At 43.0% G+C, this 13,561-nt stretch overlaps 2 protein-coding genes and 1 pseudogene across 2 annotated transcripts in view; 2 read left to right on the top strand and 1 right to left on the bottom strand.

Moving 5' to 3' along the window:
• XRN2 (5'-3' exoribonuclease 2) overlaps nucleotides 1–6,198 on the top strand; it is a 94,747-nt gene extending 88,549 nt beyond the window's left edge. Inside the window, 2 exon segments of the mRNA XM_004614413.3 lie at nucleotides 2,210–2,348; nucleotides 5,654–6,198. Of these exon segments, the coding sequence (XP_004614470.2) occupies nucleotides 2,210–2,348; nucleotides 5,654–5,719 (205 nt within the window). The 3' untranslated portion in view covers nucleotides 5,720–6,198.
• Nucleotides 1–13,561, top strand: part of LOC129403439 (uncharacterized) — a 575,036-nt pseudogene that overhangs the window by 461,405 nt on the left and 100,070 nt on the right.
• On the bottom strand, nucleotides 12,056–13,205 carry NKX2-4 (NK2 homeobox 4). The gene is made up of 2 exons (XM_055131944.1): nucleotides 12,857–13,205; nucleotides 12,056–12,576 (listed from the first exon to the last, which is right to left on the bottom strand). Exons 1-2 carry the CDS (start codon nucleotides 13,203–13,205, stop codon nucleotides 12,056–12,058), a joined length of 870 nt encoding a protein of 289 aa, XP_054987919.1.

Consider the following 13,561-nt stretch of genomic DNA (forward strand, 5'->3'; position numbering starts at 1 on the left):
CAGATTATGGTCATTTAAGGAATATACCATTTTACCTACAAATAAAACAGCACCTCAAAATTTCTCCATTAGCCAAACACTATCAGTCGTTAGGTAGCATTTGTCAGCCTGACTCTTAAGGAAAAACTCTTGGTCATTTTGACTTTTCTGAGCTGGAATCAGATAATAAAGATCCTCAGTTCAATATTTTCCACTACCTCAAGTGTTTGAGAAACCCTGTTAAAAAAAAAACTGAATGTGCATTATTCACTTTTTTTCTAATTCTTTTCCACCTTTTATAATCTCTATGTTACTGTCATTAAAAATATAAATGGATACTCCCCCTCCAAATGTCTCTTTACACAAGGGGGCCATTCAGTTTTTAACTTATGGTTATTAAACTCAGTCAACATGTAAAAATCTTTTAGAACTCTAATTTTATGAAAAATATATAAATTCAAAGGATCTGTATTAATAGTTATTTCATAATGCAAACTTTTTTATTATAAAATTACTTTTCTCAAAACATAATTGGTCTATTTTTGGAACATAAAATATTTTTTAAATTGATATTAAAATAGATATTAACCATACGAGCTAGCTATTAACCATATTAGTACATTTTTCTTGAAACTCAGTTGAGAGTTTCATTATTATAAAATCAAAGGAAAATGGATCAAAGTAATCCAGTGTGTGAGTTGTGGTTCTGGATGTGGGTTCTGCATGAGTGGCTCAGGTTTGTGAATCTCCTTGACCACCGCACAGGTCGTTGGCCTTCCTTCCCGCTGCAGAAACCAGAGGAGACGCTCCTGTGTCTGGCACAGAGCTGCCCCAGCTGCAATCGATGCGGCATTCTTGCTAAATGGTAGTACTGGCATTGGCACACACACAACCCCCAGTGATTAAAAACCCTGTATGTTTGCACTTTCGTGCTGAGATAAACGTTTTCTTTCATTTGATTCACTTACAGCAAATTATATTCTTTAAGCCCAGATTTCACTTCTAACTGAAGAATCATATTAGCCTTTCTGGAGTTCTTCAGGGAGCTATTTCTGTCTTCAAGTCATCACACAAAAAATAATTCTCTTTGGGTTTTTGGTTTTTTGTTTTTCGTATTTTTAAGGGGGGAAGTTCCAAGTAAAGAGAGGATGGGTCATGTCTGAATAGTTGTGAGAGGATGCCTTCCTGCTCCAGTGAGACAAGCTTCAGGCTTTTCCCATCCCCCATCCCCCACCCTACCCTACCCCAAGATCTAGGAAGTGAAATTTTTAGGCTGACACCAGTAGTACCATTGCTAATCCCACCAAGTCAGTCCTGTAACAAACTAAAATTTTAATTGTAATTATTCTAGCATTTTTAATGGTCCCAGAATTTCTGGTATTAAAATATACTTGAAGAAATTTTTTTTGTTTTATCTTTGCATGACTGTTCTATAAAATGGAAGTTGAAAAAACTGCCTCAGTAGGGAATATGTCTTACAGTGATAACCTTTAGAAGATGTGTGTATGTTACATTATTGGCAGTTTTTAATACTTATGATTCAGTTCCTTATACCTATTGATTTGTATTAGCAAAGTTAAAATAGACACTTGAAGACAATTAAAACATTTCTTTTGACTAGTAATCTAGTCTGGCAACCTGGGTTACAATAGCTGTTGAGTCTGTGTTCCCGTGTAAACTGTACACCAAATGCCAGTCAGCCCTTGCCAATTAGTGCTCATGTTGCTAGGTCACCATGGTCAATTGAAAGCTGCATCAATAGGACTTGAAAAGGTTTCCTCCCAATCAGACCTCCTGACATATTGAGCAGAATAATGGATGGGAAAAAACTGCCAAGTCCCCTACCCTGGATTCAAAATACTTAGCAGTAAGAATTTGTTTGCAACCTGCAATTAACTAGGAAGAATGGACTCCAGAAACCGGTCAGACATTTTTAAAACTAAAGCCTCATTCTCCTGCCTTGTACTGGTTTGTTTACTCTTTGATAGCATCTTTAAATGTAGCCAACTTGGGCTCAAATCTTGAACTAACTAAAGAGGATATTCATCACTGAAAATAACTTTAGAATCAGACCTTTCTTAACCAGTTAAGTTTAAATATGTTTATTGTTAAATATTGACGCGAAATCGAGGCATATCAAATTATCTTTAGATTTGAAATTGATCTTGCCAGTGACAAATTTTTGAACGTGTAAATGCCTTGATTTCTAAGCAAACATATTTTTCCACAGAGGTGTGGGCGCTGAACCTCTACTTCCATGGAATAGGATGCTCCAAAATCAGAACTCCGCTTTCCAGCCAAACCAGTATCAGATGCTAGCTGGACCTGGCGGCTATCCACCCAGACGTGATGATCGTGGTGGGAGACAGGTGAAAAACTGGGCTGTGGGAGGAACAGCGTTCTGCTCGCTTGGTGCTCGGCCGTGCTTCTCTCCATGTTTTCTGTTTTTGTTTGTTTGCATTTGTTTTTGTTTTATTTAGTGACCGTGAAATTACAAAGTTATTCATGAGTGGGTTTTAGGCATACAGTGTTTCATCACTAATCTCTTCACCGGTGTCTGCTCTGCCCCCCCCCCCCCCTTTGCCCTCCCACCCACCAGTCTGCCCCTTCAGGAGCTGCTCTTTCTGTGTAAGTTTATGCACTGCTAATAGCAGACTGTTAACTGACAGGGTCTCAGTGGAATACCTTACCGCCTGTCAGGACCCCCTCCTCCCCTTCTCCTCCCATTAGCACTTTCTTCGGACGTAATCGTTGCCCGCTTCCTTGTCCTATTCCTCAGCACCCATGCCCACCCCACACACGCACACACCTGCAAGTGCTGTGTTTTCTGTTGAAGACCAGTTCTTAGGTTGTTTCCACTGTCTCTGGACATTTTTTTTTTTACCCATCAAATTTCTTTGTATATTCCACTTATGAGACTCTTTGTCTATTTCACATATGAGAAACGCTCCCTTTGAGTCTCTCCCCTGACTGAAAATCAGTGAGACACTCTCAGATACACCCATGTAGCAGAAAATTGCATGTTTTTTTGTTGTTGCTTTTGTTTTTGAATGGTTAATAGTCCATGTATCTGTATCATGGTTTCTTTATCCAGTCATCTATTCCTGGACACTTGGGTTGTTTCCAGATTTTGGCTGTTGTGGATAGGGCTGCAAGGAACTTAGTGGTGCAAATGTCTTTCTCCATTTTGTTTTGGGTCCATGCGGTATATTCGCACAGTTGGAATTGTTGGGACAAATGGAAGCTCAATTCCTAGGTGGTTTGTTTTGTTTTGTTTTGTTTTAGGAATGTGCACATTGTTTTCCACAAAGGCTGTACCAGTCAACATTCCCACCAGTGGTGGGTGAGGGTCCAGGGTTCCATGTTTCCTTAGAGACATTTCTGAATAAGATACTGATAGAGTGGCTCAGCTAAACTTGGTCCCTCATTAAAAATGTATATAATGGAGGGTCCAGAGAGATAGCACAATGGGTCAAAAGCATGTTTTGCAATCAGGATGTCCTGATTCAACCCAGGGACCTCCTGATCCCCAGGCATGAGAGTTCCCTCCCTTCACCCAATACAGAGTCAGATGCAGCCCTTAGCAGTAGCACAAAAACAAAAAGTATGTAAGAGAAAGTATCTGCCTCAGTTAGGTTAGACCTTGAACTTGCCAGTCAGTTTCCATCCCAAAACCCTTTTAGTCATAGCTGTCACGTTTAGCTTAAATATGCCAGTCACCAAATAATACTGTCTTACTTTAATAGGAACTAGTTCTTTCATACTAAGAATTTTCTAGAAATTGAAAGTAAGAATCTGTTTTACTTATCAGTTTATTGCTTGATTGATATTGCTCTTCATAGAAATCACTCCTTCAAAATCTCCACATATTTTTCTACCAAATTTGAACAGCTGTTAATTGAATGAATTCATAATTCTTAGACAAAGTAGATACAAGTTTCATTTCCTTTGTATCATCCAGTTTAACAGCATCAACTGACATCTGTTTGCCTCAGTCTATTTGTCCCTCAGCCATTTGATCCTGGCCAATGTGTGTCTGCTCTATCATCACCTTCTGGCCAGATAAGAACACTGTGATTTAGAGTGTGTGGAGCCTGTGGGCTTTGGCACCTACAGTGATTATGAAGTGGCTTTTAAATTTCTTACTATTACGATAAATCTTTTAAGTACTTCACTTACAGATTTTCTAGCTTATGTTCTTGTTATAACAGCTAAGAAAAAAATAACAATTTTTTATAGTTTGGATGAATACTTCTACATCTTCTGCTCACTTTGTGAGAAAATAGTCATCTTTAATTGCCTTTTAGAGAATCTTATTACAGTTCATTAGAAGCAACTTCCCTAGTATTTTATTTTGAGTACTGTCACTTTAAGGCATCTAAAAATTGTCAGGAGACACGGGACCAGTTATGGTACAAGAATTAAGATGATACTAGGCAAGCTAAACAAAGAGTATTACATAAAATAAGGACATACTCAAAACCAGAAGAAACTCTGGACAGTCATTAGTCCAGTACCCTCATTTTTCCAAGTTAGGAACTGAAGTCCCCAAGCACCTAGTTTGTCCCAAGCACCTAGTTTGTCACAGAACTGGAACTTGGCTGTTCAGTAATTCTGACTTTAGGTTATCTTCCCTGCCTCCTTCCAAGGAGATTATTCCTTTAAAGGAAGGTACTCTACTCTTGACAGGAGGTAAAATTCATACTCATGTAAAAGATATAAAGCAGTAAATTTATCATTCTTTAAGAACCTTTTGGAAAGACATAATTTTTTCTTTCCTACCAAGATAACATTAATTTCTGGAGTATTATCAAATTGTAGAAACTACTATTATTTAACACAGTATAATTATGACTTAACTATACTTATGAAAGTTTATGTGATTAAACAAGGTTTTAGACTATGTTAACCTTTAGGGTCTTCACACATAATTGAAACACGCATGGTGCTTGGGCGACCATGTAGTGACAGAGGTTGTACCCTGATCTCCTACATGCAGAGATACTGTTCCAGCCCTCTCAGATATTTCTTTGGGCCAAGCGTCCATTTTAAAATACTGGAGGCTTAAGAAAGGAATCATGAAGAAAGAAGTATTATGTTTGTCTTACGTTGTACAGAAATGTTATTTTTTTAAGTGTACCAGGATATGCCATGAATGTCACCATTAATGTAATAAACAGATGTATTAATGCTCTACTACTTATAAACACCAAAGTATGCCTATAGTTAGTCGTTCATTAGACCTCACTAGCTTAGCAAGCTCTGATATTTCATGGTTAAGCAAGGTCTATTTCCTAGTGTAATATGTCTGATATGATGGAGGCCCCTTATCACAGCATGGCTTGAATTGGGGTGATAGGGAATATTTGATCATTAATGTTTTACATAAAAATTTTTATATTGTCCCTTTATATTCATCTAAAGGAATTTCTTAATTGGTTGCCTGTTTGATATTCGATGGTAGCATTTGTACTAGTGTCAAAGTTTGCTATAAACTTTGTTTTGTGTAAAGCTGCACCCAAAACAGCTCTCTCTGGAGACCATTGGGTTAGGTGTCTGTATTTTTAACACATATACAGATTCTTTATGGCGAGTTTTTCTGTAGAGTTGTGAAATAAATTATTGAAAGGGGTGTTAATCCAGAAAGTAAACTCTTTCTTTTGCTTATTTTCAGGGATATCCCAGAGACGGAAGAAAATACCCTCTGCCTCCCCCCTCAGGAAGATACAGTTGGAACTAGGCTTTTGTAAAGCTTTCCCAAATCCTTTCATCGTTCTACAATTTTATGCTATTTGTGGAAAGATTTTTTTCTCAAGTAGTTTTTAATAAAACTACAGTACTTTGTCTATTTCTCTTAACTGTGTATATTTCTACTGGTCTGATCTCGCTGTTTTATGTTACTTTCCAGAGATGTGTGTTGCATAATACAGTGGATCTGAATTTATTATTGCTTGTAAAACACATTTGATGTAATAGGAATACTGATTTTTCATTATGGTCAAAAATCCAACCAGCTGTGGATTTTTCAAAACACAGTGTATTCTAGATCATCTTAAGATCCATGCTGATTTTTAATGCACAAGAATTAGGTGTAAACTCTTAAGCTGGAGAATTCAGCCAAGTAGATTATATATTGTTCAATATTTTTCTTTGGAAACATTTCATTAATGTACTTGTCTTCTGAAAATTTCTGAACTTTAGTAAAAAAAAGAAAACCCACCTTAAAACTTTGGTCTCTTGTGTTCTTATTCTTATGTGGTATTTTAACTTTTGAAAGTCTTGGTCAAGTATATTGTATTTTATAATTTTTCTGGAATTAATTCATGTTTACAACTTAATGTTGAGAAAAGAATTAAATATAAATTTTAAGTGGATATGGTCAGAAACACCACCTCAATCAACTTACATAAGATGTATGTCTGTACTGATTTAATCAACTTAGAAAATATTTGGGCTGGAGTGATAGCACAGCAGGTAGGCATTTGCCTTGCACACAGCCAACCCGGGTTCAATTCCTCCGTCCCTCTCAGAGAGCCCGGCAAGCTACTGAGAGTATCTTGCCTCCACGGCAGAGCCTGGCAAGCTACCTGTGGTATATTCGATATGCCAAAAACAGTAACAAGTCTCACAGTGGAGATGCTACTGGTGTCCGCTCAAGCAAATCGATGAGCAACGGGATGACAGTGACAGTGGCAGAAAATATTTGAGAGTAGGACGGAGTGATAGGGCATCGGTTCAGGGTGACTGCCTAGCACAGGGCCTGTCCGGGTTCAACCTCTAGCACTTGACCCCACGAGGAGCGATTCTGGCCCAAAAACAAAAAATTGAGGATAAATTTGTATTTTATATATTTCCTGTTGATTTGTGCTCAGTTTTAAGGTCTTTTTTTCCTTTTCTTTCTCTTTTTCTTTTTCTTTTTGGGTCACACCTGGCAATGCACAGGGGTTACTCCTGGCTCTGCACTCAGGAATCACCCCTGGCAGTGCTCAGAGGACCATATGGAATGCTGGGAATTGAACCTGGGTCTGCCACATGCAAGGCAAATGCCCTACCCGCTGTACTATTGCTCCCACCCCATAGGTCTTGGTTTTAAATCTTTCAGAAGTTGGGTAATAATAGAGTTGTGTGGCTCTATTTCCCGATGGCATGAGCAAACAGGACCCATTACTGTGAGATGGTCTCTTGCTAGGAACCAGTGGCCCAGTTACTTTATTCATGTGAGATTATGGCAATAACACTTTGTGTTAAATTTTTCTTACTTTTCAAGTATTAAAAATGGTCACCTAAAATTAGGTATGTTCCCAAAAGGGACCCTGTACTGACAATATTTTCTCAGATCTTTGTGTTTAACTTTTGTTTTATGCATTGAGTGTGTCCTTAAGATAACTTTAATTTGGCCTCGTCACAATTACCTATACCTGTTCAATTTCAATTTGAAACTTGTTTGAAAATGAATATTTGAAGTGTCTTGAAATCATTGCGGTCGGGCCCTGAAGGGCTTCTAGCGGACACTTCAGCCCTCTCCCAATATGAGCGTTAGAAGCTTTGCATCTGTTCAGTTTATTCCTTCATTCTTGCTTCCCTCTTCCATTCATTTCTCTTATTTCTTGGGTTTAGCTCTTGAGGTTGGGGTGGTGGGGGGTGGGGGGCGGAGAGGGAAAGCTTTCCTATTTCAACAAGTAAAGACTTTAGAATTTTAAGTGCAATATTCGACGCTTGAAATATCCCCTCGCATTATGCTGTAAAAATAACGTCAACGGACCAATTTAATTCGCCCCATTATGGTGCTCCTTTAAGTCCCTCAGTTTTTCTGGGTCTCAGAGTAAAAGATTCCTTAAAATCTTAGACCCTGGTAACCGCCTGGCGTCATTGTTGCACTGAGGGTCCTTAACAAGCAGTTGTCTTCTCTTTTAAGATCAAATCGGGTAATGCACATTAAAGTACAAAGCCATCTACAGACCCTTCGATTGCCGCTTAGCTTTACAAAGGCAAATAGGGTGTAATGACCTATAGGTTAATTTTCGCCCGATGACGCGGGACTGGGGGCTGGCGGGTGCGCGTTTCCGCGGCCTCGGGCTGGAGGGCCGGCGCAGCGGAGTTGGGAGCCGCGCGCAGGGGGACATTCGAGCCCCTCGCAGCGCTCAGCCTGCCTGTCTCGCTCACCACCACCCGCTCAGACCTCCGACCTCCGCAACGGGTCGGGCTGGCGTCTGGCGGGAGTGTGGGAGTGTGCAGAGAGCTCGGAACCCCGACTCCCGCGCCCCGGGCGCCGCGCAGTCACAGCCCCGCGGGTTGGGCTGCCGTTCCTGCAGGAGTGCAACCCGGAACCTGGACGGAAACAGTGAAGCGCTAGCAATGAATTCTGTCCAAACACGACTGAATTTAGCTATGTATAGAAAATCTGGACGTTATCCGAAGCCAACTCAGATTTTCCAACCCCAATTGTCAGGCGAAACCCCCCAGCGCCCCTCGGTTCTATCCCTCTTGTCTTCCTGCCCCCCCCCCCACCCACAGAGAGGGGAACGAAATTGAGATCCAGCCAAGCTACTTTGAGCTGCTGTTTTGAACCAGGATTTTTTTTAATCACTAAACTTGTGCGACTTCTTTCTCGATGGCGTATTTAAGGAATGCCGGCCAAGACGATGTGCTTTAATTTTTCTGTGCTTTAATTTTTCTGTGAAATTGGAATAAAACTTCACCACTATTTACCACTGCAAAAAATTATTTTCATAGTTAATATAGTGGTTAAAGTTTATGTCTTTTATTTTGAATTCACCTAAACAATGAGGTTACATAGATTTTTTAAAAGGCATTTCAATTCCATTGCAGGTAAATATTCTAAAGCAAAAAATAAAACTTAAAAACTTCATGAAGTTTATTCCTTACTAACGTAAATCACAAAATCAAAGTGACCTCAAAATGGCACTGCAAAAAGAAAATTCCTACTAGGAAGTAGATGTAGTTCCCAGTCTGCAAGAATTTTTGAATCTTCTCCAGATGCACCAACTCTTACCAGCAATAAGAGGCTTTTTCCTCTTCTTTTTTTAAAATAAAATGTATCCTAGTTCCCTATCTTATCGGTTTGGACATGGCATAGTAGCTATTAATTTTACTTTTTAAAACTTTAGGCTGAAGTAATTAACATAGGGCTTTTCCTGTTTGTGTTAAAGAGTTGGGCAATATCATTCATGCTTTGAACTATATCTGAAATGCATACTTCACATAATTGATTTTTCTTATGCACAAATTCATATATAAAAATCCAAACAATTGGCCTTTATCTGATTGTGGTTCACAAATTTATTCTAAAAGTCTTTCTAAATCTTCAGTATTCAATGCAGTTAACAAAGCAAGTCTTTGGAAGGTAAATTGAAAGTAAACAGTCACTATCACAATGGAGTTTGGACACAGCATCTGTGTTGATAAATGGCTGACTACTTGTTCCACATTAGATTTAGTTCTAAGCAAAGCCTTAAATAGAAGACAACTTAGTTACACCCCCAACCTTCCATATACAAAACACCCTTCATGTGTCAACAGTGCAGTGCTCTCTCGCTCTCTCACACCACACACACACACACACACACACACACACACACACACACACCAATTTACATCCCAACCCAGAATACCAAGAAGTACCTGCAATCCCTGCTATTCCTCTTTGCAACTTTGATTCTAAGGTTTGGTTTCTGTGCTCCAATTGGAAAAGATAAATTAGTTGTTATTAAAACCCCAAATAGAAGAAAGTAACACATCTGCGGTTGGTGCTTCTGAAGCTTTGAGTTTCGCTATGGCCTCTGCTAAACTTTGAAGGGGCTTTGTTCCACTCAGCCCCTGCGCTGTGCCAGTGCCCCTCTTGGTGAAGACACTTATCCTCCTCTTCACTTAATGAGTTTCACCTAGTCTGGCCATTGGTGTTTTTATGAAAGATCTGCAAAGCACTAATTGCAAAAGAAGAAGAAAATCTTGAAAATCAAGCAGATGAGGAATTCTTTACTAAAAATCTTTTTGTCTCACGAATCAAATCTTATCCTATGGGATATGTGCACATAAGCACGGTACATTATAACTCAGGTTTGGAAGCCTTTACAATTTAAAGCGGTACTGAAAGGAATAAAGATGTTTCTACACTAAATATACTTTCAGAGTATTAGGACTGTTTTCCTTCATCTGATGGAGTTCATTGGTCTAAGGCATTCGTTGTTCGGGAAACAAACCATCAAGGCAAAAACTGGCCATTTAGACTTATTTTCCTTGAATGTGTTACTGGGGTCCTGAATTCATAAGTTATTATTGCTTTTGTTATATATTGGGTTAATAAAAAATGTTGCAAACCACATGGACTTTGGAACACACTTCTTAGAAGTAAAATATTAAAATTATAGCACTACTATCAATTCATCAAATCAATCTAAGCAAGCATTTTGAAATTTGACACGTTAAAATTTATGCTAGCTTAATGTTTTTAAAATCAATTTTTAATATGCAATAAAAAACCCATTGGGGGCATTTTCTCTAGGTGTATTGCATCATTCCATATTATTTTCTGCTCCAATTATTTCTTATGCACATCAGATATTTCATTTTTCCAAAAGTATGTTCATGGCCCTTAATAAAGATGCTTTATTAGGTGCTTTCTAGGTGCTTTTCCTCTCTCCCTAAAGGGATCTGGAATTTTTGCTTTTTATTATAAAAATATAGTTTAGGGGAAGTATAAGTTGAACTTTTAAGACATTCACATTCTACATTCAGCAAAACACACAATGACATGAAATAAAATGTGTAAGCCTCAAATTAATCCCAAAAGTTAGTGTGTTGAACATATTTAAGATCTCTCTTTGTTTTGCTCATTTATAATAAAGCTTTGACCATGTTAGTTTTTTTATTTCCCTTAATTTTATAAATTCACTTCTCCAGCTTTATTTTTGTATTTTTATTCCGACACCAGGATAATGAAATCATGAGTAAACTAAAAGTATGGTCACAACAGGTCCTAGTGTTGAAAAAAAAAAAATCAAACTCAAACCCATATAACTTTGTGGAAAAAAAAATAACCTTAGGGTTCTCTTAAGTTATAGTTAAATATCCATTTGAAACATAGGAAATATAAATTGGCATATTAAAGAGTAAATACATTATTTGTACAATAAAATATCAACAAAATTGGTGTGCAATCCCTAGAGTTTTAAATAAAATGAAAAATCATATATATTTTACTTATTTTCTTGCACCCAATTACAGTTCAACAAATCAGTTTATTCTCTTCCTTCTTGACAGTTCTGAAACAGATTAATCAATGCCAATTTTGTTTGTTCTATTATTTTATCAAGGTATCCAAATTTTGACTATGAGACACATTGGGAAGAGTAAGCAACATTTCTACAGAAGGATAAAATATTTTATGGGTTGATCTTGGGAGATGAGGTTGAATACAAGTAATGTCAAGCCTTCTTATGATAAACTGCGTCTTAAGCGAGGGGAGGGGAAATCGTCTTCGGGGGTACTGTACAACACTCCACCAAATAAATGATCAAAATATTTAAAACGCATTAAATCTGAAAAGCCATACCCGTCCCTAAAAGCAACAGTTTGGTTCTTTTTATTCCGTTTTCCTATGATCTAAATAGCGATGACTCCTCTGCAATAATGTCGCTGTGTGCACGATCATCTTGAGCAACAATTCAAGTTACTTGCAATCAAACATTAATGAAATTGCACTTAAGGGGAGGGGTTGATCTACCGACATAAATCCAACTTCAAAAAGAATTCATTTGTTAAAGCTGGGTTGATTTTGTAGAACTACAAACGTCAACCAAGTTTCCAACTTCTAAAACTCTGAGAACTGGATGTGGACTCAGCCAGCTTTGTCCTCAATTTAAGACCTGAAAGGAGATCACCACCGCCTCGCCTGCTGGTGTGATGACAGGTCACCAGGTCCCGCGGCTGTCGCTGACCCCCGCCCCAGCGAAGGGGTCCGGAGTCTGTCCGACTCGTGTGTCTTCCCTTTTTCGATCGCTGCGCACACACCCCAAGTCAGCTTCGGTCCGGGACCCCCGCATTCCTCGGTCTCGGGTCACCACGTCCTGCCGTAGAGCAGGCTGGCGCCCAGCCCCGCGCCGAAGTCCCCGGGCGCGGCGTCCAGCGCGGCCAGGCCGGCCCCCGGGCCGTGCGGGCTGGGCGGCTCGGCGGGCGCGGGCGGCGTGGCCGGGCCACTCGGACACTGCTTGCCGTCCCTCACCAGCACCGGCACGGCCACGCGGCGCGGCGACGGCGGGCCCAAGCCCTCCTGCGGCGGCGGCTGCGCCGCCTTGTCCTTGGCCTGCCGCTTCATCTTGTAGCGGTGGTTCTGGAACCAGATCTTGACCTGCGTGGGCGTCAGGTGGATGAGGCCGGCCAGGTGCTCGCGCTCGGGCGCCGACAGGTACCGCTGCTGCTTGAAGCGCCGCTCCAGCTCGTAGACCTGCGCCTGCGAGAAGAGCACCCGCCGCTTTCTGCGCGGCGCCGCGGCCAGCGACTTGGCGGCGTCCGCGATGCCCGTCAGGGAGCCCACGCCGCTCACGCCCACGCCCGCCGACGGCCCCACGAACCTGGAGACTGGGGGGCGCGGGGCGGGGGTGAGCGCGGGCTGGCCGGGACAACGCCGCCCCGCACCCGCCGCGCCCCGCCGAGCCCCCCGCCGCCCCGCACCCGCCTCGCCCCGCCGAGCCCCCCGCCACCCCGCACCCGCCGCGCCCCGCCGCGACCTCTGCCGCGTCCCCCGCCTCGACCCGCGCGACGCCCGCCGGGCCCGGACCCCCGCGCCGGCCGCCCGCGGACCCCCGCGCCCGCGCCCCCCGAAACCCCGCGCCCCCGCCCCCCGCGCCCGGCCGCTCACTTGACGGGTAGCGCGGGTCCGGGCTGGCGCCGTACCAGCCTCCGGCCGCGCCCGCGCCGCCCCGCACGCCGTCCGGGTAGGCGGGCAGCTCGCCCGCGCCCAGGCCTCCGCAGTAGCCGCCCACGGCGCCGTGCGGGAACTGCGCGACCCCCGGCAGGTGGTAGGCGGCGGCGCCGGGTCCGAGAGCGTGCGCCTGCGGGCCGGGGCCGGGCGCGCGGTACGCGGCCCCCAGGGGCGCGCCCAGGCCCGCCGCGCCGTCCATGCCGCCGAGCTTGCGGTAGCTCTCCTCGATGGGGCTGAGGATGTCGGACACGGAGAAGGGCGTCGTGTGCTTGGGGCTCAGCGACATCTCGGCCCGCCGCGGCGCCGGAGACGGGCGGGCGCGCGACCCCCGGCGCGGGAGCTGGGCGCCTTTTAGCCGGGCGCGGGGTCTACGCCAGCCTCGAGGGGCGGAGCGACGGCCCCAACGAGCAAACAATGGTCATTGACATCCTTTCTCTCGCCCCCTCCCCGTCACGGAGGCAGGAAAGGTACCGTGGGGTGTTCCTGGGGAGGCGCGGCCCCCGGGCTGCCGTCATCCTCGCGCCCGGCGCGGCCGGCGTCGGGGCAGGACCGCGCGCTCGCCCCGCACGACCGCGGTTCCCCACCGTGACGCCGCAGCAAGTCCCGGGCGGACGGGGCGGAGGGTGTGGCTGTAAGGTGGGG

This window comes from Sorex araneus, chromosome 3 (genome assembly GCF_027595985.1).
Source record: "Sorex araneus isolate mSorAra2 chromosome 3, mSorAra2.pri, whole genome shotgun sequence".
In the NCBI taxonomy this organism is placed as follows: domain Eukaryota; kingdom Metazoa; phylum Chordata; class Mammalia; order Eulipotyphla; family Soricidae; genus Sorex; species Sorex araneus.